We start from the raw sequence: 27409 nt of genomic DNA on the forward strand, positions 1-27409 counted from the left end.
CCCAGTCGCATCACATGGAACAGTTGGAAACCATCTATTTGTGAGCATTTCCTTCCCCCCCCTCAGAAATGTCTAACATTTCTGAGGGGGGAAGGAAAATTTTCCTTCCCCTTCAGTTTCTTCAGAAATGTCTAACATTTTCACAGTATCGCCATCACGAAGGCTGTTTTACTAGATCTTGATGGCAACTGTAAATAGTGTGTAGCAGTGCAACCTCAAAATAACGTGCCTGTTCATACTGAAGTTTTGGATATACTGCAGGTACGATCATTTCCCCAAAATGAATTATGAAAAAAAGTTGTATGTTAAAAGAACTAGCAATTTCATATTGGAAAAAATCCTACTACTGTATTTCAAGGAGAGGACATTAACTAAAAGTTGGCTGTATATTTTCTTTGATATACTCAGTATTCAGTTGCAGAGTAATTTTTGTAAACCACAGGACTTGTCAGAGACTAATTACTGTAGACACCCAGTTTCTTCCCTCAGCTAAAGATGCAATAAAAGAGTGTATCAATGTAATGTCAATTACAAACAGCTATTTCTAGAGGGAAATTCAGCTATCATTTGTCAAGTGTGTTATATTAGTTACAAAGTAAATTTTTGTAAACAACAGCACATGACATCCTTTCTTCCACTAGAAGTTACACTTAAGATAGCAAAAACTGCTCAGGGCTAAACTAGACAAAATTATAAGTGAAGTGACAAGTGATTTGTGGAGAAATTATGTGACTTTGGTTTGGCACTCTGATAGGCCAGATAGTTGGGTTTTGATTTGGTTTTCTCAAAACACCATAAATTCTAGGACATCAGAAATAAATACATGGTAGAATTGGTAAATCAGTAGGACAGAAATATTGGCCACCAAAAGAAAAAATTATACAGTTGAAGAAAAGTTAAAGATTATTGAAAGAGTTATTTAAATTTCGTAAGCTATTTGATGGAGATGATGACACATTTAAAGCTGAAGGAGTGGCTTTGGAGATGGAAAGCTTGCCATTAGGTTAGTCTTGTAGGCAAATCTACATTTGGTAACGTAATGTTACCATTACATGAATTTCTGCATAATGTGATTCAAGATGGTGAATTCACAGATGAACAGTAGTATAACTGTGACAAAACAACACTGTACTATAAACTTCTCCCTGAAAAGTCACTTGATTTTAAAAAGGCACCTGACAAAGTGGACATGAAAACTAACAAAGAAGGAATTACTGTGTTACTGTGCACAAACAAGATTGGAAGTCACAACCTAAAACCACTGTACATTGGTAAGAGTTGGAAGTCTCCAGTGTATATAAAAATAGCTCCAATGCTTGGAAGAAGAGTGATATTTTTGCTTCATGGTTTGAAAGTGAGTTTGTATCATTGGTGAGATGAGACGCCACTTTCTTTCCAAAAAAAAAAAAAAAAATTGAAGAAATGGCTCTGTTATTGTTAGATCACTGTCCAGCTCATCCTTTGACTGATGTCCTGAAATCGAAAGATGGCAAGATCAGAGTTTCATTTCTGCTAAGGAACAACTGCACTAATTCAGCCCATGGATGGGGACATTATTCGACCCTTCAAAGTCTACTGTCATGGTTAGCTACTTGCTGGTGTTGTGATCTCAGAAATTCAATTTCTAGAATTTCTGAAAACACTAACAATGAAGGATGTTACATACAATATTGGATTAGCATGGGAGAGTATGCCCAACAGAAATTGAAAACTGCTGGAAAAATTGTATTGGAAAAGACAAGACCAGTAATAACTTTGAATTAGGAGTGTTTTCAGAACAAGAGACTGCTTGTAACTTAGGGAGCGACTCAGAAGGTAATATGAATGACTTGTTTAAGAAAAAAAGCACCAGAAATTAACAAAGTGCTTGAAAACGTTAACAAAGTGATGGCATGGTTAGAATGTCAGAATGCTAGTGAACTGCTTCATTTATTGCATCTGACCACTATCAAGAATTATGTACTGAAAAAATGCTGTCATCAGTTCTGGCAAACTAAATTACATGACTATTTCAGAAAGGATGTGTAAACAGCATTGTGTATTAGTAGAACGTAAAGAATGATATCGTTAATACTTTGTCTTTTAGTCTGTATGCTCATGAAACTTTAGTAATTAAAGTATTTATTTACTAAGCAAAGTGTATTTTATGTTTAAAAAAAACTTGGAAAAAAATGGTAAAATTTTTTCAGCTTATAATGCGGACATTAAAGTTGTCACCAGATATTCACATTATATGGAGGTTGCACTGTCCTTCACCTAACACAGGGTATGAGTTATCTGTTGACTTTTAACACTGAAAAAAAACAGTGCAGCCTGCCATTAACAATTGAATATAAGCACCAATAAACATCCACTTAGTTTTTCACATCACTTATGTGAAGTGTAAACGGATGGCAGTACAGCGAGGAAAATAGATTTTATAATCAGAAATGCTGGCGGCCGCACTTGTTTCCACATTGCACTTTGACTTGTCGCATTGTGGCCTTAGTTGCCAATGTGCCATAAAACAACAACAAACCAAGCTAAACCATGTTGTACTTGAGAAGGATGGAATAAAAAAAACCTGCTTGCTGTTAACTGTTAGGTTGTAGGAGTGTATTAAAATGATTTAGTTTTTTAGATTGTTTATATGAAGTATAAATAAATAGCAATACACTGAGAATACAAATTGCATAATAAGAAATGCCAACGTTCAGCATCACAACATCTGATTGAAAGAGGTAAAAAAAAAAATTCACCAGTACATGTGCTTAATAATTGAATATAAACATCAACAAACAAGGATTTAGCTCTTCAAATTGTTTATATGAAATGTAAATAGATGATAGTACAGTAATTGTGCCAGTACAACTGGAAAACAAATTCAGAAATGCTGATGGGTGCACTGGACATGACATTGGAGTGAAGAGGAATTTTATGATGTCACACCCAATGTGACATTGGACCACAAAGGGTTAAACTTAACTAAACTCATTGGAATAAGTTACATTATTCCAATGAATTTATTAAAATAACTTATTCCATTGTTTGACAACCTGCTGCCCATAGGTGAAATCCTGTGAGCAGCAGGTCTCAAGAAGATTGGATCTTCATGAGATCCAATCTTCTGTTATTTTATATTTGTGATCCCTGTTTTGGGCCTTGTGCAATGAAGAAGAAAGACGTTTCTCTTTCATTTTCCCAACCCCTTCAGTGTCTTATATATCTCAGTTAAATCTTCCCTTAGATGTCTAGTTTTAAACTCTGTAGTCTACGCCTTCCAAGCCTTCATGCATATATAGCTATGCATTTGTCACAAATCTGATTACTCTTCTCCGGATCCTCCCCAAAATTTCTTTTTTTTTTTTTTTTTTTTTCAGGTGTGGTCTTTAGACCTTGATACAATATTTGAAATGCAGTCTTATCATTGCCTTGTAAAGAAAGATAATAACATCTGTCTCCCTATTAGCAAAGGCCCTATAAATCATAGACTGGACATCATGTGCTTTCCTATCCACTTGTTTACACTGAATGCAAAATTTCATGTTAGATAAAATCATAACACCTAAGCCTTTTTCTTTTTTTCATCTTTAACCACTTTTAGCTCATCTTCCCATAGCTTATACTTGACTCCAGGACAGTTTAATGCTTCTAAGAAACATTAAACATTAGTTGCCATTTTTTAGAGTATATATGTGCAACCAGTCCATAAATCCTTTCGAAGCAACATGGCCTTGCTTGGATTGTTAATCCCCCCCCCAATCATTAGCAAACTTTGACAGCTTACCATGGATACACTCGTCAGTATTATTTATAAAAATTAGAAATAAGAGGGGACCCAATGTGATCCCTGAGGAATGCCATTTGCTATGCTGCGCCACCCTAAAGACTGACCATTAATGGCAACTCTTGGTTGCCAAAATCTTTTAGCCTATAATCCAGCATAGGACTTAACTTCTTCCTGTTTATGCAATCTTCTGTGAGGGACCATATCAAAAGCTTTACTGAAATCTAGATACAATAAACCCTCGATTTAATGACTAATAGGGGAGAAGGGGTGTCCGTTAATGCTGAAAGTCCGTTAAATTGAATGTAACCTGGGGGGCATTTTTCATTGTTCTTAATGTAAAAAAAAAAAAAAAACTTTAATACAATATACAGTACTGTACAATATAAAATTATTAGATTATATGTAATAAAGAATATGTAATATTTACTCACCTTTTTGACAGTGTAGTTGAAGAGTATTTTGCCATGACAATAGTTGTAGTAGTACAGTAGTCGTTATTCAGAATCTGAAGGTAGAGGTGAAGGGGAATCCTCAGCTTCAGATTCTTCTGAAATGTTCACAAATGAAAGCACTAGTGTCATCTGTTTGCTTGTAGACGGTTGAGATGTATAAGCAGTTGGAGGTGAAATAGGAGTGGGAGTCAGTGAAGTTCGCTTAAAGAAAGCGTCCAACTTCAGTTGTTTGCCACTCTGATGTTGTTAATAATGATCGCCCTGAACTGCCGAAAATGTTCATAGTAAGGGACAATTTCAGGGTCAGAAGATGTCCCTATGTAGTGGATGGCGATGTCCATGAGATTTCTTATTTCAGACAGTGTAGGCCGTGCTGGTGTAATTTGCTCTTCCTCAATGTCTTCTTCTTCTTTGCCTGCCTTGCCATATTGAACCTCATCCACAATTTATTCTTTAGTGAGGACTTGGTAGCCAGGATTGCCTTTGTCATTTTCAAGCCATTTCAGAACATCATCTTCAGTTGTTTCCTGGTTGCCAGCATTTACAAGGGTGCACCGAAAGTCATTTGCCTCAAATCCTTCAAAATCCAAATCCGGTTCAATGTTGTACAACAACTTGTTACAACCATTTGCCAAAATCATAGTCTTCATCTCCTTTTAAGCAGCTGCAGAGTTAAAGAGCGCAGACTTAATATTGTAAGCTCGTAGATTCTGAAGTGTCCTGGCTTCTCCTTTGTCTTCTTCTGCATCTTCTTCATCCTCAAACACAACCATTACTTCTTCTTACACAGCCTCTTGCAGACTGCAATTATTCCCTGGTCCATTGGCTGAATAACTGAAGTTGTGTTAGGAGGCAAAAAAAACATTTAATTCTGCCATCCTTACTAACTAACCTCTCAGGGGCATTGTCAAGAAGCAGCAATGCCTTTACATTATTGGTGGAAATTTTCAGAACATCTGTCTCAAAGTGCTTCACATCAGGGACAAAGTAGTTGAAGAACCAGTCAGAAAAAATTTCTGAAGTAAACCATGCATTCTTTGAGCTGGGGTAAATAACAGGCAACTGATTCATAATGTCTTTAAGAGTGCATGGTTTCTTTGATTTCCCTACCACCATGGATTTCAGGTGATGCAAGCCATCAGCATTTGCACAAGCTAAGCCAGAAATTCACTCCTTACTTAACTTGCGACCAGAAGTGCTGTGTTCATGTTTGTAGGTCAGTGTATATTCAGGAACAGCACAGTAGAACAGGCCAGTTTCAACGGCATTGTAAACCTGTGATAAAATAAGGCCCTCAGATTTAATAAGTTCATTTATAAATTTTCTCAACTTGTGAAGTGTCTGCACTTAAAGATTCATCACAGGTTTTCTTGTTCACAATGCCATGCCTGTTTCTAAAACACCACAGCCACCCATCACTCGGCTTAACATTAAAGTCCCATGTGTTTTCCAAGAGTTTCACATGCAGATTTCAACTCAAAACTTTGTACATTAACACCTCTGTTGAATATACCACTTATACATAGCTTCTTCTAAGTTTTTATCTTGCGCAACTTTCATGTGTTTTCTACTCCCCTCTGTAGAACCACATTTAGAGCTATCAACGCTGTATTTTAAAGAAAAAATGTTGCAATTTGGCCTTTGATTTATGGATATCAGAAACAGTTTGTTTTTTTTATGCCATAAATTTGAGAAACACTTGCTACTGAGACATCTTGTTCTAATTTCTCAATTAGCTCTAATTTCTGCACCACATTTAAGTTCACATGCTTTCTTTTAACTCCTCTATCACTTGATGCCATTTTAAATTGTAAGGATTGCAAAATTATTTAATAAATAAAGTCACAATTCAGAAATCACAGAAACACTCTGTATACAACCTGATTGCATGATAGCTTGAGGCAGACTGAGACCGAAACAAAGCGAGTCGGTAAACCTGCAGTTTAGCGTCCTGAGTCACATTCAGCTCGCAAGTCACCGCCTGCTCATATCTGTAATCTGGGAAAACAGCTATTTGAACACATTTTCAGAAACAAAAAAAAAAAAAAGAATAAAAAACAATTTCCTGAATTTGATTATAAAAATAAAAGTAGGTAATTTGTGGCACCCAATTAAGGATTTAACAGGTTTAACTAGTTCTTCTCAATGAACTTGGCAAATCCAATCATATAGGTTATGGGTGATCTTATCACCCCATTTCACTGCCCTATACTCTATTAAAATTAATGGGGAAACCTATAACACACCAACTCTTAAATTATCTTGAAACCTTTCATAAGATCAGTGACCACTAACACAGATTCCATCAGTGTCTCTCTACTGGTGATATATCAGCTATGTTACGTTACATATCTTCGAACAAATTCAGTTGAAAAATTTGCTGAAACTCAAACAGTTGCGCTTGACATTTATACAACTTTTGATTGCGTTTGGCAAGGAAGTCTTCTAAACAAGTTCCCATCTTATGGACTGCCAGCTATTTTTTGCAGTTGGATATCCTGTTCTGTTTCTAGTCGCACTGCAAGTGATGGTAAATGGCTTTCTGTCTTCTATTATCTCCACTAATGCTGATGTTCCTCATGGTTCAGTTGCTTTGCTTCACTGACTGGTCCATAAAGCAAACCAACTGAACCTTACTGATGATTGGCTGGAACCTTACTTATACTTTCCTGACTGGCTTTTATGAAAAGTTTGTATAAACTTTTCACAGAACGAATCCCATGTGCAATGGGGTTCGTTCTGTGGGCCAGAACTGCCTACAGTTTACAAATACAGCAGACTCTCAATTTACTGGGATCGGATTAACCAGGACAGGTCAAGACTTCAAATAAAAAAAAAAAAAAAAAAAAAAAAATCAACCAGAAATCACAAAATTCAAGTAAATTCTTGTGTTCAGTTCAATTTTTGTCTTCCATTGCACCGCAAAAAGACAAATTTTGTTTCATTATGTCAGGGATGTCGGAATTTTTTTTAAATAGTAACTATTTTTTTTATTTAGAAATTGTGAAAATGATGGGTAAATGCAAAAGAGTTGCGCTTTCAGTTAAACAAAAACTTGAAATTATTCAAAAGTTTGAAAACGGTGCATCCATTAAATCTTTAATGAACCATTATGATGTTGGTGACCAAACCATATGGACATTGTAAAAAATAAAGGGAAGCTATTAGATTTAAAATTGACATCGTAAAAAAAAAGGGAAGCTATTAGATTTAAAATTGACATCGTAAAAAAAAAGGGAAGCATCATATTGGACATGCAAGTAGTGTGTGTGGTAAGTTTTTTCTTTTTTTATCTATCGCCATATTTTTTACATAGGTTGCTGAACATTTTTTGATACAGTAATTGTACATTTTTTGATGCATACAATTTTATTTTTACTACTGTTTTTTAGGTCCATTGGCATATATGCATAATGTAGCTATTGTTTGCACCATGTCTCTCCATCTCTCTATACATCTGTGTGTAACAACTCTACTGCTGATGGATGGATTTGCATGAATTTTTTTATATTTGGGCCTTTTAAAATTATCAGTAGAGCCATTCCAAATTTCATTAAAATTAGACTAATAGAAATTGGGCAGTTATTTATTTTTTCCAACCTCATATAATAATTCGACTCACAGCAGAGGGAATTTCATGAAATTTTATATTTGGGACTTTTAGAAAGATTTGTAGCATCATCCCAAATTTCATTAAAATTTTACAATAGTATGTCTTTGTTTATCTGTCCACCTAGACATCCAGAGGATAGATTTTCATGAAATTTTATATTTCTCTTTATTAAAATGATTTATACCTTTTCAAATTTTCATCAAAATTCACCAATAGAAATCCAACAATTTTTTTTTTTTTTTTTTCATAAATATCACATAGGCTTTTTTGATACGATATTGTGTTTGTTGCCACATGCTGATTAGAAGAATGAATGGGCAATGTGGCGAATTCACAGAAATGAAATATTTTCAGTTTGAACATAATCATTGTTCTTTTTTTTGTTATAAATTATGAATTATTTTTAGAACTTTGTGTATTATTATTATTATTTGCTAACATGCCTGAAATATAATGCATTGTATACATTAATTAATTTGTATATCATGTATTTATATCAGTGAATAAATGCAACTTTGAATACAGTGTTGTCAGTGCTCAATAGTTCCAATAGGGTACTTTTCTTCCAAACAGCCACTCACTCTGAACAAAAATGAAATTGATCCAGTCATGGAATATTGTTTCTATGATCAGTGTGGTGCCCCGTAAACTTCTCTCAAACATATAGACTCTTTTCAAAAGTGGGCGGTCAAGTTTCTTAATGACTCTTCTCTTACAAGATCTCTCCACTCTGTCTCATAGATGTTCAGTTTTTGATGCATTCATTTTCTATAGATACTTCTATGGGCATTGTTCTTCTGAATTGATATCTGTACTTCCCTTGATACCTTTCAAACCAGTCCAAACATCTGCTACAACCAGCATCCATTCACTGTCCTCCTCAAAGAACTAATTTATTCTCTTTCTCATTTATCTATTGTGCTACTGTTCTCTGGAATAACCTTCCTTCACATATATGTCCTATGAAAATTACTATCGACAGAAATTACTTTAATCCAGTGGTGTTGTCCAAAATTTTGCAATAATGGGGTCATTAGCATTAGTATTAGTAAAGGCATATGATGCAAGAAAGCAAGCTTATGCAGCATCAGCCAGAAAAAAAAAAAAAACTTCTACTTCACCCCTCCGTTCGTTTGAAATACCTGTCCAGCTGAGCCTTAAATTTATTTAGGCTATCAACTTCCGCAACAAGGTATGGAAGTCTGTTCCACCAACCAACTACCTGCTGGCTAAAGGCAAATTTCCGCACATCTATCCTACATCTGTCTTTCCTCAATTTGAATTTATGCTCTTTCAGGTGATTATTCTGAGCAAGAGGAAGAATCCCATCGGCATTGAGCATGCTCAAACCATTCAAGGCTTTATACACCTCTGTCAGATCACCTCGCCGGTGCCTAGTCTCCAGACACTGTAATTTGCAAAACTTAAGTCTTTCTTCGTAAGAGCAACCCTTTGTTCCATTCAAGAGTATTGCTCTCTCTTGTTGCCTCTCTAACATGCTGCTGTAGAAAACAGTCATCCAATAAATCCACAAAAGTCTTGCTGGTGTGTAAGTGACTAACACAAGTTCCAGTCAATATCTAGAAAGTTAAAATACTCCATTATACGACATTCTTATTTACTGGCCCACTATGTTTCTCTGTATAGTTGTTCATTGTACTCAACACAGTCATTTGGCCTTTAACACACTTCTCTCATTCTGTTTTCTCAGTGAAAACAAAATTTACCGAATTCATTCAGTCATTCACTCCAAAATGATTCAATGTTGCGCTGGCCACCCATGTTAATTGTCTGCAATGCTTATATTTTATGTGCTTCTTAACTGAGGGCATAATTCCTTCCCCCATCTTCTCTTTTTTTTTTTCTGTATACATTGTATTCCACAGATTCATATTCTTCATCCTTTATATCTGAGTAATACCATGTCTCTAACACCCCCTCAATGTCTGCATTTGTTGACTTGGGCAGCACTTCAAATTTGTCAAATTTATTTACCATGTTCCTAGCATTGGTGTACATGCAATTATACATGCACTTGTTCTTACTCTTAATTATCCTAAAACAGCCCATGTATTTATTTGTTCCATGATGACTTCCAGCAGTCCTTGAAATCTCTGGCACCTTGCTTTCAAGGCTGCCGCTGCTGCTTGTTCCAATAGAAGCAATGCAAGAATCACTTTCTCCTCTGCCTGCAGCTATTATTAGTCTGTGTATCTCCTATGCTAGCAGTTTTCCAATCCACCTAACATTGACCCTTAGCATCAGCAAATATTCTTGTGCTCTTTCTATATAAGTATATCCCATCCCTTACCTGATTTCACCACCTGTTAACACTACCTGTGAATACATCACATTGTGGTTAGACAAAACAACGATTGTTTCAAATAATGCTTCAAAGTATGGTATAAATCTTCTAATTAGTGCTGCTATCTCTTATCTGTGTTTCTAAGTGATCCAAACCTGTCAGCCATTGTCAAGTTTTAGCTTACAAAAATCAAAATTCTTCAAAATTCACATTGAGAACTTGACAAATTTTAATCAGTGATATATAAATATATGTAGAAGTTAGTATTACATAAAAAAGAAGTAATGATAAGTTTTTATGAATTTTTTACAAATTTGTATGATTTTTTTTGAATTTCTTTTAATTTTTTTGTCTCTTTTTTGAATTAATTTGATTTTTGAAACAATTTAACTCTAATATTTGAAACAAAGTAAAACAATAAGAAAAAATTAATATTTAAGCTCACGAAGAAACTCACTCCACAGAGCCAACAGTTGGTTGAATTGTCATCTTCCCCACATCACGTTGAGAAGAGTTGGATTCAAATCTGGTCGATAATGCAAGGACTTTTTGTGTGCTTTTTTTGAAACGTGGCTGAGTAAGTTGGCCTCCGTTGAGGGTAGCATGATTTATTCTTGCAGAAACTCAGAGAATCATCCAGCAAACAGCCAAGTAGACCACCAAACACATGCCATTTAGAGACATAATATATACATTATATATATATATACACAGGTGTTTCAAAAATGATGGTCAGTAATTTAAAGGTGAAAAGTACAAACTAAAATAAGCAAAAAAGCCCCAGTGAACATCAGGCTGCAAATCAATTGTTTTCAAGATAATGCACATTTTCTGTTAAGATCCACCACTGACTGTGGGAGCACTAGTTTAGCAGAAAGCTGTGAATCCTTTGCTAAGGGTGGTTTTATTAAACATAAGATAATACATTTTTAATTTTTTGTTTCAACACCACAGGATTTTACAGATGTTACATGTTACAGAATATTACAAAAGGTGTTCAAAATGTTGTCCTTGCATCCATAGCCTAAATTAGAAATTACCCAGGAATGCCTGAGAGAATTCGCAATTTGCTGAAAGGCTGCTTCAACCTGACGCTGCAATTCCTCACCTGTGTTATTGTCAGAAGTGTACACCAAGCTTTTTACATTACCATAGATACAAAAATCTATAGGATTTGTCTGATGATCTGGGAGGCCAAATTACAGGCCCACCTCTACCTATCCACCGTTGAGCATACCTTCTAGTTAGATACCGAGTCACAACTCGAGCAAAATTCAAAAGGTGATATTGTTGTAAACGTTCGCACTAATGATATTAAGAGTAGGAAACCGGCAGAATTACTTAACAAGTACAGGTCACTGTTAAAAAAAAAAGCCATGAATTAGGGTTTAATTTGAAAGTGTCTGCAATTCTGCCCAGACACGATAGGAGGGAGTATATGATGAGAGCCTTGTCGATAAATTCGACCCTGGAAAGATTGTGCAAGGCTCAAGAGGTAAAATTTTTCTCAGCCTGTTCTATACTTATTAACAGGAGAGACTGCTTCTACAGGGATGGGATACACTTAAATAGAAAGGGTGCAAGAATATTTGCTGATGCTATCGAGGCGGTGTTAGGTGGGTCGGAAAACTGCTAGCTTGGAGGGATACAAGGACTAAGAGATTAACAGTCCCTCAGGGTTCAGTGTTGTCAGAAGTGAAAGTGATTCTTGCACTGCTTCTATTGGAATGAGCAGCAGCCTGGAAAACATGATGCAGGGTATTTCAGAGATGGCTGGGAGTCATTGCGGTACCAGTAAACACATGGGTTGTGTTAGGGTAGCTACGAATAGGAACAGGTGTATGTATACTTGCGTATACTACAATGCTAGGAGTTTGGTAAATAAATTTAATGAATTTGAGGTGTTGGTCAAAACATCAAAGGCAGATATTGTTGGGATATCACAGATGTAGTGTCACACAGATATAAGGAATGCAGAACTGGAATTTGGGGAGTACAATGTGTACAGGAGGGATAGACAGGATAGCAAGGGAGGAGGGGTTATGTTATTAGTTTAAAAACACACAAAATCCAAGGAAGTGCAGCCAATCGACATCGCTGGACAGTGCAGTGTTGAGTCAGTTAGGTGTGACATAAGCACTGGGAGATCAAAATTGAGAGTAGGAGTGTGTTATAGGCCTAATGACTCTGATGAGTATAATAAGGAACTGTACAGAGAAATAGAGTGGGCGAGTAAATCAGAGAGTCTTATAATGGGGGACTTTAAATTCCCAGATATAAACTGGAACTTGGGTTGGTCACTCGCACACTATCAAGTCTTTTATGGATTTATTGGATGATTTTTTTTTTTTTTTATGAAAACCCCAAACACGAAAGGTATCAAAACCTATAGTACTTAGTACCGTGCATGGGTTGAAGGAGAAGTATGGGGGGGGATGCCGGAAACTTTGCTCTAGAGACTAAACATGGGTTTCACCACTTCAAGCCTCCAATAAGCAAAGTGGTGGTATTTCACCGGTTGATGAAAGTCATCTACCACCTGAACGATTTGTTTTCTACAGCAGAATGTTAGAGAGGCAACAAGAGAGAGTAACACTCTTGACCTGATTATCAGTACTGATTCTTCATGCATTAAAAATCTGCAGATAATGGAACCACTAGGTGGCAATGATCACAGTGTGTGTGGAAGTGGGATTTACTAAAAGAGGTAACTACCATCAGCAGGAAAGGGAAGGGTTTTTGCTTTCGTAAAGGTGCCTATGGTGGTCTGAGACAGTATTTAAATTCTATACGGTGGGACCAACTGATGAAGTTACCAACAGCAAATTCAAAATGGGAGGCATTCAAAGAATTTATCTTGGGAGGTACTGGCTTTACTTACCAACTAAGAAATATTGTTCAAGGTTTAGGCCTAAATGGATGTCAGATGAACTAATGAGACATATGGCAGAGAAGAAAAGTGCATGGGATACATAAATTAATGGGTGACAAGGAAGCCTATGATAGATATAAGCTGATGTGTAACCAAGTTACAAAGGAGATTAGGCAGGCAAAGGCAGATTATGAGAAATCTTTGGCAAAGGATGCAAAGAAAAACAGCAAAGAGTTCTTTACGTATGTAAACTCTAGAAGGAAAGGGATGAATCAGATTGGTCCACTGGATATTGATATTTCAACTATTGATGATCCTGCTCAGGAGTGTATACAGTATACAGTACCTTGAGTACTGTATACAGGTCTGCAGGCCTCATTTTAAGAAGGATGTAGAGCTGTTGGAATGAGTACAGAGAAGGGCAACAAGATTAGTGAATGGAACAAAGGGTTGCTCTTATGAAGAAAGGCTAAAGATTTGCAGATTACAGTGTCTGGAGACTCGGCACCTACGAAGTGATCTGATTGAGGTGCATAAAGCCTTGAATGGTTTAAGCATGCTCAGTGCTGATGGGATTCTTCCTCTTGTTCAGAATAATCACCTGAGAGGGCTTAAATTCAAATTGAGGAAAGACAGTTGTAGGATAGATGTGCAGAAGTTTGCCTATAGACAATGGATAGTTGATTGGTGGAAAGACTTCCATCTTTTGTTGTGGAAGTTGATAGCCTAAATAAATTTAAGGCTGAGCTGGACAGGTATTTGGAATGAATGGAGGGGTGAAATGGGAGCAGGTTTTTTTTTTGGCTGATGCTGCATAAGCTTGCTTTCCTGCATCATATGCCTCTACTAATGCTAAAATCTGACGGTGCACCATCATGCATCAACCACATATTCTGGCGTTGCTGAAGTGGAACATTATCATCATCAAGGAGGTCTGGAAGAACATTCTGCAGGAACTGAAGGTACAGCTCTGCTGTTTGCTTGTTTGGCAGAAAGTGTTGTCCAATTAACCATCTCCTAGTAGTCCTGCCCAGAAATTCAACGAGAAACGTTGCTGATGTCGTGACTCATGAGTTGCATTAGGATTTTTGTCGGACCAAATGTGAGAGTTATGAAAATTAAAAATACCATCACGAGTAAACTCAGCTTTGTCAGTGAACAAAATGTTGTTTAAAAATCATGGGTTCTGGACGTGCTTTTGTTGCATCCACTAGCAGAAGTAGTTCACTCTGGGAGGTAGTCTGTATTTCTGAGACCTTGTACATGCTGGATATGGTAGGGATACAGTAATTGGCGATGTAAAATTCACCACACACTGTGATGACTCAGTACATGCTCTTGCAGAGCAACCCTCCTTGTCGAAATTCTTGGATTTTTTTCTGTTTTTTCTAACACCCTTTCCTCAACACCAGGTTTTATGCTTCTGGGTCTGCCTGCTTGTACTCCATGTGCGAAGCACCCATGACCTCTAAAGCGTTGATGTACCCTGATGAATGTGCGCCTGTTGGGCTGCCTGCAGCAGGGAAATGATTCTTGGTACAAACATGCAGCCTCGAGTGCATTGCCATTGCCTTTACCATACACAAAGTGCTTGTCTGCATACCCTTTGTTGCTGTAACCTCTTTCCATGTTGACTATCCTTTGACAAGTACTAGTATGCCTGCTTTGTCTGAGAGCATTCAGAGAGGGGAAAGGGAGAGAAAGAGCATAACATAACCTAACAAACAAGTCACTAGTGGATCCCAACTCTGTACACTTCACCTTGTCTGTGGAGGATCCCAACTGGAAATGTGATATATCTCGAAAACGATTCACTTAAGGCTTTTTTTGTTTACTAGGCTCTTTTTGCATATTGTAGTCTGTACAGTTCACCTTTAAATGATTGACCATCACTTTTGAAACACCCTGTATATATATATATATATATATATATATATATTCTGGGGTGGATGAGAACTATCCAGTTATATTAAAGGAGGCCGTAAAGTAAGTAAGCAAACCCTTAACCATAATTATGAGAGCTTCCTTGGACTGTAGATGTGCAAATGTGACCTCAATTCACAAAGGAGGATCAAAGGGTGACACAAGTAATTACAGACCTGTTAGTTTAACTTCTGTTCTAAGGAAATTAATGGAAGCACTGGTTAAAGAAGCACTGCAGGATCATCTAGACGAGACTTCAGTTATAGCTCGGACACAGCATGGTTTTTTAAAGGGGAAGTCTTGTCTGACCAATTTGATTGGATACTATGATGTGGTCACAAAGGAACTGGATGCAAAGAATAATTTTGATATCATATATTTGGATCTTAGAAAGGCTTTTGATACTGTTGCACATAGAAGACTGCCGCACAACTGAAGCAATGTGGGATTGGAGGAAAATTGCTGCTATGGATAAAGGGATGGTTGAGTGGGAGAAGACAGAGAGTAATAATCAATGGACACTTCTCTTTGTGGAGTAATGTTATTAGTGGAGTCCCTCAAGGTTCAGTGTTGGGCCCATTGTTTTCTGTATTTATTAAATATATTGATGATGGTATATCAGGCTTAATATCCAAGTTTGCAGACTATAAAGGTTGGCAGGGTTGTTAATGACACTAATCACAGTATGCTACTGCAACAGGATCTAGAAAAGTTGAGCAGATGGGCTGAGAAGTGGCAACTGAAGTTTAACAAATGTAAAGTACTGCATATGGGAAGCAGTAACCCCAGAGTAACGTATAAACTGTGCGGTACTACACTGACCATGGTAGAGAATGAAAAAGACGTGGGGGTAATTATGCAGGCAGATATGAAGTTTTCTGAGCAGTGCAGATGGTCTGCAAGAGTAGCTCATGGTGTCTTGTGAATGATATATAGGAATTTTTTTAGCAGGGATAAGGAGGTGGTTATCCACTTGTAAAAGGCAATGGTCACACCGCACCTTGAGTACTGTATACAGGTCTGGAGGCCTCAGGCGCCTCCGTAGCCAGGTGGGAAGGAGCAGCAGTGCGTAGCACACGCTTCTTGATTAGACCGTGTTTCGAGCCCGTCACCACCAAATACGGAGGATGTGGAAAGGTCAAGGGAATGACCACCGCATATTCCCGGAGCGATACGGCCTTAGTTGCTAATGCTCCTAAAAACCAAATAACAAACAACGAACAAACTGGAGGCCTCATTTTAAGAAGGATGTAGAGCTGCTGGAACAAGTACAGAGAAGCGCAACAAGATTAGTGAATGGAACAAATGGTTGCTCTTACAAAGAAAGGCTTAAATTTTGCAAATTCCAGTGTCTGAAGACTAGGCACCTGGGAGGTGATCTGTTCGAGGTGTATAAAGCCTTTAATGGTTTTAGCATGCTCAATGCTGATGGGATTCTTCCTCTTGCTCAGAATAATCGCCTGAGAGGGCATAAATTAAAAATGAGGGAAGACAGTTGTAGGATAGATATGCGGAAGTTTGCCTTTAGTGAGTGGGTGGTTGATTGCTGGAGTAAACTTCCATCTGTTGTTGTAGAAGTTGATAACTTAAATAGATTCAAGGCAGAACTAGACAAACATTTGGGGCGAGTGGATGGGTGAAATGAGAAAGTTTTTTTTTTTTTTTTTTTTTTTTGGCTGATGCTATGTAAGCTTGCTTTCTTGCATCATGTGCTAATGCTAATACACTAATGCTATAGCTAATACACTAATGCTATAGCTAATACACTAATGCTAATTGTAATATGGAGTGCAACATGACTTAAGTCTCTGATGGACCTGAAAACCCTATAACAAACAAAGAAAGCTCACTGCTTTGTATCGAAAATTGTACAGATAAGTCATTAATTTATGTGGGGGAGGAACACAGTCGAATTTAGTGGAACTTATTAAAAATATAAACTAATTCAAAATCCTCTATTCATCATTGTGAGCAGAATAGAGGTACGTGGCATTTTTTAAATCAGTTCAAAAACTTCTTAACATTGCTTGTATTAATGTATTCATCATCTTCATCATCATCATCAGCCATTTTCAATCGACTGCAGGATGAAGGCCTCTCCAGCAACTTTCCAGTTCCTTTTGTTTTGAGCACTGGCCATCCACTTACTACCCACAAACTCATGAATTTCATCTATCCATCTCTGCGTTTGTCTTCCAGGTTTTCTTCTAGCTCCTCTTGGATACCATTCTGTTATTTTTTTAGTCCATCTGTCATCATGTCTTCGAGCTATGTGTCCTGCCCAAGACCATTTTGGTTCTTTAGTTTTGATAAGAATGTCCTTTACTTGAGTTTGCTGCCTAATCCATGTGTTTCTCTTCTTATCTAACAGTCTGATTCCCAATATAATTCATTCCATTCTTTGCTGTGTAGTTCTCAGCTTCTCTTCCATTCTTTTGGTGAGTGCCCAAGTTTCACTTCCATAAGTCATGGTGGGGAGTATACATTGGTTCATTATTTTACGTTTCAGACAAACTGGGATATTGCTCTTCAGTATGTGACTATATTTCCTGAATGCTATCCATCCAAAATTTATTCTTCTCTTGACTTCCAGCTATTTATCATTATTACAGCTGATAACTTGTCCCAGATAAATATATGACTCCACCTTTTCAATTACTGCTGCTTCAATCATTATTTCCCTTTCTGTGGCATACTTGTTCATCATTACTTTTGTTTTAGCCATATTCATCTTTAGTTCGAAATCCTTACTAATTGTGCATAACTGATTAAGATTTTCCTCTAATTCTTTGGGATCGTGGCTTATGACCACAATGTCATCTGCAAATCGTAAATGGTTTAGGTACTCTCCGTTTTCACATTGACTCCTTTCTGCAACCAGTCTAATCTTCTGAAAGCTTTCTCAAGGACAGCAGTAAACAGCTTCGGAGATATTGTGTCTCCTTGTCGAACTCCTTTCTCAATTTTAAATTCCTACTGTCTTTGTCTAGTCTAATAAAGGAGGTAGCACTCTCATATATTTTCTTCAAAATCATAATATATAGGGTATCTATGCCTTGTCTTTCCAGTGCCCGAAACATTGCCTTATGCTGTATGGAGTCAAATGCCTTTTCATAATCCACAAATGCTAGGCATAATGGTGTTTTATATTTATTTGCTTTCTCCATTAGCTGTGATATTACGTGAAGGTGATCCATAGTTGAGAATCCTGTCCTAAAGCCAGCTTGCTCTTTCGGTTGATTCTCATCAAGTATTCTTTCTAATCTGTTAGTAATGACCCTTGTGAACAACTTGAACAACAAGCTAATTGGTCTATAATTTCCAATTTCTGATTTATCTCCTTTCTTATGCAGCAAAACTATGATTGCATTATTCCACTGCTTAGGCATCACACCTTTTCTAATGCACTTTGTGAAGAGCCTTGCCAGTTTTTGTGTTATGTCTCTTCCTCCCAATTTTAATAACTCTACAGTAACTTCATCTTCCCCCCGAGGCTTTCTGATTCTTCATTTTCTTCAATGCATGTTCTACCTCATCAGGAAGAATATCGGGTATGTTGTATGTGTTGCTACTTTGAAATTAATGTATTATGGCAAATTAACTTTTTAGCACTTTATTAGACAGTGTGTTCACAACTAATTTGGTACCTTTTTTACTTATAGCATACCCATGATCATCAAGTGGTGCATAATGTTATTCTTATTCTTAAAGAACTTTTAGCCACAAAATCAAGTAAGTATATTTAAATTTTATTTGATTTCAGATTTATCATTTCTAAAGTTAGAGAAAATTCCATATATCAAAAAAAAGATGTTTTTCTCTATATAAGCTTCCTTTGTAGGTGGGAGGGGGCTTGTAACTAATGACATACTTGTGTAAGTTTTAGTCTGTACAATGGTATTTTGATAAAGTTATATATGACAACTTTTTATAATACAAATTATATCTTGATAAAGTGTATAATTTGTATTTAAGAAATATAGACCTGTTTGAAGTTGGCTGAAATTTTATTATTCTAATGAGCACAAATGGAGTGTATTCTGTCTTCCAAATATTAATCCTCCTTAATCAATAATTTTACAACCATAGTAATTAAAAAAAAAAAAAAAAAAAAGCCAAATTTCATAATGTGGTTGTAGCAGGCTGATTTTTGCACCTGACATTTAGAATTAGAAGTTTATGCTACTTTTTTTTCAATTGTAAGTTGATCATGTAAACAGGGTATTCCTGTTTCTGTTACCACAGTCAATCAAATTATACAGCAAAGGTAAAGAAAGCCAACACGAGAAGCACTCAAAAGTTTGATAAATTTACCGGTAAAAGTACTTTGCCATAACGGCATGTGTATTGATGCTCGCTTAGTAAACATACAGTGGATGTCATCGATCAGGAGTAGAAATTGAATCCCATGGGAGATTGAAATCCTCCCGAAGTGGAGGAGGTAACCTGACCTTTTTTCTTTAGAATCATTTTGGATTAGTGGATAAATTGTTTATTAAGAAAAAAAAGGCAAAAGCAAAGGAAGCCCACATGAGAAGCACGGCAAACTTCAAAAAAGTTTACCGGTGAAACTACATTACGGACATTTTTTACAACGCCAGAACTTCCAATATGACTCTGTTCATGATTCAATTAGTTAATTCAGTTAGTGATTCTATAGAAAAAAGGTCAGGTTACCCCCCCTCCACTTCAAGAGGGTTTCAAGCTCCCATGGGATTCAACTGCTACTCCAGAGGTGCCTCCGTAGCCAGGTGGGAAGGAGCAGCAGTTCGTAGCACACGCTTCTTGATTAGACCAGGGTTCGAGCCCGTCACCACCAAATACGGAGGATGCGGAAAGGTCAGGGAATGACCACCGCATATCCCGGAGCAATATGGCCTTAGTTGCTAATGCTCCTAAAAACCAAATAACAACAACAGCTACTCCAGACCGATAACACCCGCTGTGTTTACCGAGCGAGCAACAATACAAATGCCATTACAGCAAAGTACATTTTCCGGTAAATTTCGTTGAACCTTTGCATGCTTCTCGTGTGGGCTTTTTTTATCAACTATTCTATTACGATCATTTTGATTTGGTCTACTCTTCAAGCTTCGCTGGTTCTTGAGGAGACAGATGAATGGAAGAACAAATCACAATTTTTTTGGTAAATAGCTGGCAATGCTGGTGGCATGGAAGATGCTATACTCTTTGAAGAAAGTAAAAGTTCAGACCATAATTTGCCTGCAAGGACAAACAGGTGATTATCCCATTGTTTATCCCAAGTTAACAGGATAATCCTGTCAGGCCACATCTGGAGTACCGTGTACAGGTTTGTAAGTCTCATTTTCGAAATGATGTAGATCTGTTCGAATGGGTGCAGAGATTAGTCAGGGGCACAAGAGAATAATCTTACCAAAAAAAATGACTTGAGTTCTGCAAATTTCACCATCTGGAAATGAGACACTCGTAAAGAGACCTGATTGAGTTAAGTAAGGCTTTAAATGAGTTGAGTAAACATGATGCTGATGTCATCCTTGTTTATCAGACAATAAACAAGGAAACAAATTGTAAAAGGATGTTTACAGGATAGATGTAGGAAAATTTTCTTTCATCCTGAGAATAATTGATTGTTGGAACAAACTTCCATCTGGTGTCATGGATTAGGAGGGTAGTTTTAATAAATTTAAGGGACTGGACAAGTTATTAGATGGGATAACCAAATGAAGTGGGTAGTGTTTTTGATTTGATACACTATAATTTTGCTTCCTTTCATCATTTTGCCACTATTATTATTATTAGTGGAAAATGACTATTAATACTAATAGTATGATGAGTGTGTGATGGCACATGTGACAAGATTTATGTTCTACAAAGAGTAAAAGCTTTGTTCTTTGCTGGCATTTTATTTAGTAAACATTTGTAAATTTGCATTTTAGATATATGCAATAAAATATTTTTTCAAAAAATTCATCATTTCCCATTAAGCATACTTGGATTTAGGATAGATCTTCTTTCCATCTTTTTTCATAACCTTCCTCTACTTTGTTTATTGATGGGAAAATGATGTAGAGGAAGGCAATAAAATATTTTTTCACAAAAATTGCCTTCTAGAAGATTAGTGTGTATTATCATCTGGATAATGTGTTATATAAATATTCTGTAATAAATAAATACAACCTCGTTATGACGTGCCCCTTCATATCATGGTTTTGGGTGTACCATTTGTGTGATTATGTTCTCAAAAATGAATTATGAAAAAAATAGTTCATAATTTTGAACATACTTTTTTCAAGTATGTTCAAAGAACTAGAATTTCTTATTGGAAATTGGAAAAAGTGAATACTTTATATTGTATATATTCATATCTACTGTACATCCCATTACTGTATTTCCAGGATGAGAAATTAACTAAAAATTGGTTGTATATTCGCTTTGATATATATTAAGTATTCAGGTGCAGGATAATTTTGTAAACAGAAGAAACTTATCAGAGATTTACTAATTACAGTAAACACCCATTTTCTCCTCTCAGCTAGAGATGCACAAAGTATATCACTGGAATGTTAATTTGTACTGCTAGCTGTTTGTAGCAGTTTTTAATGCTAATTATAAACAGCTACCTCTGGAGCAGAATACGGCTACCATTCCTGCATTAGATTGATACAAAGTAAATTTTTGTAAACAACAGCACAATGTATTGATTTGGGATTTACTTAAACAAGTAAATACTACCATCAGGTGTAAAGAGAAGGGTTTTTGCTTTCATAAGGGTGACTGTGATGGTCTCGGAAAGTTTTTAAATTCTACGTGGGACCAACTGATAATGTTCCCTTCATCAAACTCTAAATGGGAAGCATGCAAGGAATTAATCATTGAAGCTACTAGGCTTTTTATACCAACTAAGAAATACTCTTCATGGTATGTAGGTCTAAATGGATGTCATAAATTATCAGGTGATGCAGAAGCCTATAATAGATATAAACTTGTCTGTAATATGAGGGTGGTTCAATAAAGAATCACTCTGACCTAGCTGCAGTGGTGCTAGCCTGTTTATTCTTGCCACAGGTTTCAGTCCTTCTCTACATAGCCACTGCAGATTTACACGTTTTTCCCATCGATGGATGAGGCTACGGATACTGTTTTTGTAGAAGTGGTGAGGTTGGTCTTTGAACCACGACTCTATTGCAGAAATGAGTGCCTTGTCATCAGGGAAGGAAACAAGAAGAAGTCCGATGATGCAAGATCGGGTGAGTAGGCTGGATGGGGCAGTATTTCATATTCACAAGTGGCCGCTTGTGTTGTTGCGATTTCAGGAGTGTGAACTGGGACATTGTTTTGAAGCATTCTCACACCTTTGGACAGCACGCCACACCTACATGTTTTGATTTTCTCCTGTAATTTTGTGAGTAAGTTGGCATAATAGGCATTTGTAATTGTTCTACCTTTCGGCAGGTAATCAGTCATTATTACGTCTTTCTCATCCCAAAACATTGTCAGCAAGACCTTTCCTGCTGACGCTTGGACCCTTGCCTTCTTGGGGGATGGGGAACCATGATGTCTCCATTCCATGGACTGCTATTTACTTTCAGGGTCGAAATGATGTATCCAACTTTCATCCTGAGTGATTAGACGAGAGAAAAAGTCTTCCTCATTTTTTTGGCACAGGGCTAACAACTTTTATGATTTCTGTTGTTGATCAGGCTTCTGGAAAGCAGTCAATAATTGGGGAATCCATCTTGCACTCAATTTTTGTAAATGGAGTTGGTCATGAAGGACTGTTTCAACAGAGCTCACACTAATCTTCACCTCCTGGGACAATTCACGCAGTTATCAGGCGATCTTCTATGATTAATGACTCCACTTTTCTGATCGTGCCGTCATCAATGGCTGAATGGGGATGACCTGGAATGGGCTCAGATTCTACCGATGTCTGACCACATCTAAACTGTCTGTGCCAGTGCTTCACAATTCCATAGGATGGGGCTTCATCCTTATATACAGCAGTTATCTCCTCGTGAATTTCTTTAGGAGATTTCCCCCCCTTCAAGAACAGATACCGGATTACAGCTCTGGCTTCAACTTTGTCCATGATGCTATTTTGTCACACATTCAGCTCTGTAAGAGAAAAACAAATTAAGACATAGGGCTGAAATTTTACACCTTTAGTACAGAGATATGTATGATGATGCTACACACAAAATATCATGACTCTGTGTGGAAGTAGGTGAGGGCAATTCTTTATTGAACCACCTTTGTAAACTCACAAAGGAGGTTCAGGTAGTAATGGAAAATTATGAGAGATCTTTGGCAAATGATGCAAAGAAAAGCAGCAAAGACTGATTTACTAATGTAAACACTAGAAGTAAAGGGATGTTAATTCAGCTGTTAATGATCCTGCTCAGGTTGCTGACAAACTGAATGATTATCTTCCATCTAAATTAACACATGAGGAATTCTTTAGGGGAGGGGATGCCAGAAATTTATCAATCTGTAACAGAGAGCTGAATGATTTTGTAATAACTGGGAAGAAAATGGAAGAGAATTGAAATTAAACATAAGAAAGGCATGTGAGGTGGATAGGATCTATCCAGTTATATTAGCGGAGGCAGTGAAGAAAGTAAACAAACCCTTAGCTATAATTATGAGAACATCCTTCGATTCAGGGGAGGTCCTTGCAGACTGGAGATGTGCAAATGTATCTGAAATCACAAAGGAGGATCAAAGGGTGATACGAGTAATTATAGACCTGATTGTTTAACTTCTGTTCCAGGGAAAATAATGGAGTTTTTGGTTAAAGAAGTAATACAGGATCATCTAGAGTAATATATACACTTATATTGCAGTCACAGCATGGATTTTTTAGGGGAACATCTTGTCTGACTATTTTGATTGGATAGTACGATGTGGTCACAAAGGAACTCAATGCAAAAAATAATTTTGATATCTGTTGCACATAAAAGACTGCTGTGCAAATTGGAGCAGTGTGGCATTAAGGGAAAATTGCTGCTATGGATAAAAGGATGGTTGATTGGGAGAAGACAAAGAGTATTCAATGGACACTGCTCTTTGTGGACTAACGGTGGGCTTAGAGGAGTCCCACAGGATTTGGTGTTGGGTCCCTTGTTGTTTTCTATATTTATCAATGATATTGATGAAGGCATATCAGGCTTAATGTCCAAGTTTGCAGATGATACAAAGGTTGGCAGGGTGGTTAATGACAGTATGCTACTGCAGTGGGATCTATTAAAATTAGGGCAGATGGCCTAAGTAACCTGTAACCCCAGACTAAAAACCTCAGACTGAGTAACCCCCAGGCTACATATGAATAGGATTAACCCCAGACTAAAATACCAGTTGTGTGGTACTACACTCAGGGTAGTGGAAAGTGAAAAAGACCTGGGGGTAATTTTGCAGTCAGATATGAAGTTTTCAGAACATTTATACAGGCTGCCAGAACAGCTCATGGGGTTTTGTCAGTGATAAACAGGAATTTTGCTAGTGGGTATGAGGAGGTGATTATTTGCCTTATACCTGACCATTGCCTTATACAATTCCATTGTATAAGGCAATGGTCAGGCTACTTCTTGAGTGCTGTATACAGGTCTGTAGGCCACATTTTAGGAAGGATGTAGAGCCGCTGGAAATGGGTACAGTGGACTGCAAGATTGGTGATGGGAACAAATATTGTGCTCTTATGAAGAAAGGATTCAGTTCTGCAAATTGCAAATTCTGGAGACTAGAGCACCTGTGAGGTGATCTGATTGAGTTGTTTAAGCCTTTGAATGGATTGAGCAAGCTCAGTGCTCATGGGATTCTTCCTATTCCTCAGATTAGGCCCATGAAGGGCCATAAATTCAAATGGAGTAAGTATGGTTGAAAATTATGTGCAGAAGTTTGCCTTCAGCGATCAGGTTGTTGTTTGATGGAACAAACTTCCGTCTGTTTTTGTGGAAGTGAATAGCTTAAATAAATTTCAAATAAAAACTAGATGGACAACTATTGGAGGGAATAGATAGGTGAAAAACAAACTTCCGTCTGTTTTTGTGGAAGTGAATAGCTTAAATAAATTTCAAATAAAAACTAGATGGACAACTATTGGAGGGAATAGATAGGTGAAATTGGAATTTTTTTTTTATTTATTTATGATGCGGTATCAGCTTGATTTCTTGTGTCATTTGCAACTACTAATACTAACTAACTAAGGTTTTTTAAATAAACAGTTGTGTAATTTTGAAATAGCTAGTTTCATATGTCCTAGCCTCACTTGTACAGCCTCTCCTCAGCATGAAGTCTTTCATCCATAAAGACCGATGTAGAGTACCTGTTTATTTTATGAGCAACTTTAACTGGGTTATCTATGACTTTTCCACACCCAGTATACATGGGTCCGATTCAATTTCTTCTTTTCTTTTTATTCACATACATGAAAAACTCCTTGTCCCCATTGTTTCACTGTTATCGAGTTTTTTCTTATACTCAGACTTTGCCTCCCTAACCTTATTGTTGGTTCTATTATGGAACAGTTAGATATTGTGGCCTTCAGTACTTTTATTCACTTTGTAACTTACCCATGCCATCTTTTTTTGCTCTGTTATAATTGAAATACACAAGATCAAAATTTAAATCACACAAATAGTAGAAAACACAATTGAATATGGTACTGAACTACATCTATATTTTATAGATTTGGAAAAAGCATTTGATAACCATGGAGTAAATTGTGGGATGTTCTGTGCAAAAGAAGGGTTAGATAAAGGTTTTTACGTGGCATAAAATTTGTTGATGCTCTTAAATGATACTATTAAAAGAGAAAAAAATTTCATCTAGTCAACTTGATGATGTAGGCAGTAAATTTTTTAGAATTAGTTTTACACATGACATTTCCTTAATATCTAAATCATAAGATTTGCAATAGAATTTAAGAAATGGAAAAGAGAAATGTGAAAATCAGCAGATGATAGAATAAATAGAAGAATAGCAACTAGAGGAAGACTGTATAATATGTTAATCAGGAGCTTTCTTTGTAAACAAGAAAAATAGTTAAGAAGACAGAATTGTCAATATATAGATAAAATATATTCTTATGTTAACGATGCAACTCGTAAGTCTTTGACTATATATATGAAATATAATAGTCAACTTTAGGCTACAGAAATAAGGTTGCACTAGATAACAGAAGGGAAAACCAAATGAGACAAGATTAGTGATCAAATAAGAAGAATGAAACTAGGGGTAATACTTCTCAAACATATTAAAGATCAAGACCAGATGGTTTAGTCACAAGTGTAGAATGGAGAATGACAGATACTCATTAAAGGCTGGCAAGCCAGTCTACGAGGTGGAAGGCTCGGACAGGCATCGGTATGCTATATGTGTCACCTTAACACCTGGTGGCAGAGGAAAGCTGACTATTAATTTAGGGTTATTAGATTTCTAGGGTTATTTATTTATATTACATCTGGCTGATTTCAAAGTAATTTCAGGTTAAACTTCTCTCAACACAGGCTTTCATTCTCAGTCCATTCCAAAATCCACATATATTAGTTATGGACATTTTCTGTTTTTATTTGCACATGCCATTTTTCTTGATAATATTATATTAGTATGTTTATTTTTCTTAACTTTTACTAGTTTACCTATGCCTAATAATTCATATTTAAATACATAAAAAGAGCTGCATTATGACATTTACCATTTAGTAAATTTCATAATAATCTGAATTATTAAGACATTACAATCTTATAAATAGTATATAATTTAGATAATCTATTAATAAAACCTGATGAAGTTAAACCATGTTAGTGTTATTAGGCTATATTGCATCCTTTTCAGAAAAGAAAACTAATTTTTAAATTTAATACAGAATGATAATTATTTAAAGCATTTTTGGTTGAATGCTATCATTAGACAAGGGATTGAGGTGGAAGAAAGTAGTTTTTAACAGCTTAGGCTAAGAGGCTGGTGGAATTACTTAACAAGTACAGGTCAGGTTACTGTTGAAAAAAAGCCGTGAATTAGGGGTGAATCTGAAAGTGTCTGCATTTTAGGAGGGAGTATATGATGTGAGCCTTGTCGATCAATTCAGCCCTGGAAAGATTGTGCAAGGCTCAAGGAGTAGAATTTTTTTCAGCTTGGTCTGTACTTGTTAACAGGCGAGACTGCTTCAACAGGGATGGAATAGACTTAAATAGAAAGGGTGCAACAATTTTTTCTGATGCTATCGAGGCAGTGTTAGGTGGGTCAGAAAACTGGCAACTTGGGTGGGGGGATACAAGAACTAATAGATTAAAAGTAGCCACTGTCAGAGGTGAAAGTGATTCTTGCATTGCTTCTATTGGAATGAGCAGCAGATTGGAAAACAAGATGCAGGGTATTTCAGAGACTGGGAGTCATTCCAGTACAAGTAAACACATGGGTTGTGTTAGGGTAGCTAAGAATAGGAACAGGTGCATGTATACTTGCGTATACACCAATGCTAGGAGTTTGGTAAATA

General features: G+C 36.7%; 1 protein-coding gene across 1 annotated transcript in view; it reads left to right on the forward strand.

Moving 5' to 3' along the window:
- LOC150089381 (cytosolic carboxypeptidase 1-like) overlaps positions 1 to 27409 on the forward strand; it is a 669910-nt gene that overhangs the window by 131316 nt on the left and 511185 nt on the right. Inside the window, exon 5 of the mRNA XM_090389963.1 lies at positions 18597 to 18666. Within this exon, the coding sequence (XP_090246089.1) occupies positions 18597 to 18666 (70 nt within the window). The remainder of the gene's footprint in view (positions 1 to 18596; positions 18667 to 27409) is intronic.

Source organism: Mastigoproctus giganteus, chromosome 2 (assembly GCF_048544385.1).
Source record: "Mastigoproctus giganteus isolate SK-2022 chromosome 2, ASM4854438v1, whole genome shotgun sequence".
In the NCBI taxonomy this organism is placed as follows: Eukaryota; Metazoa; Arthropoda; class Arachnida; order Uropygi; family Thelyphonidae; genus Mastigoproctus; species Mastigoproctus giganteus.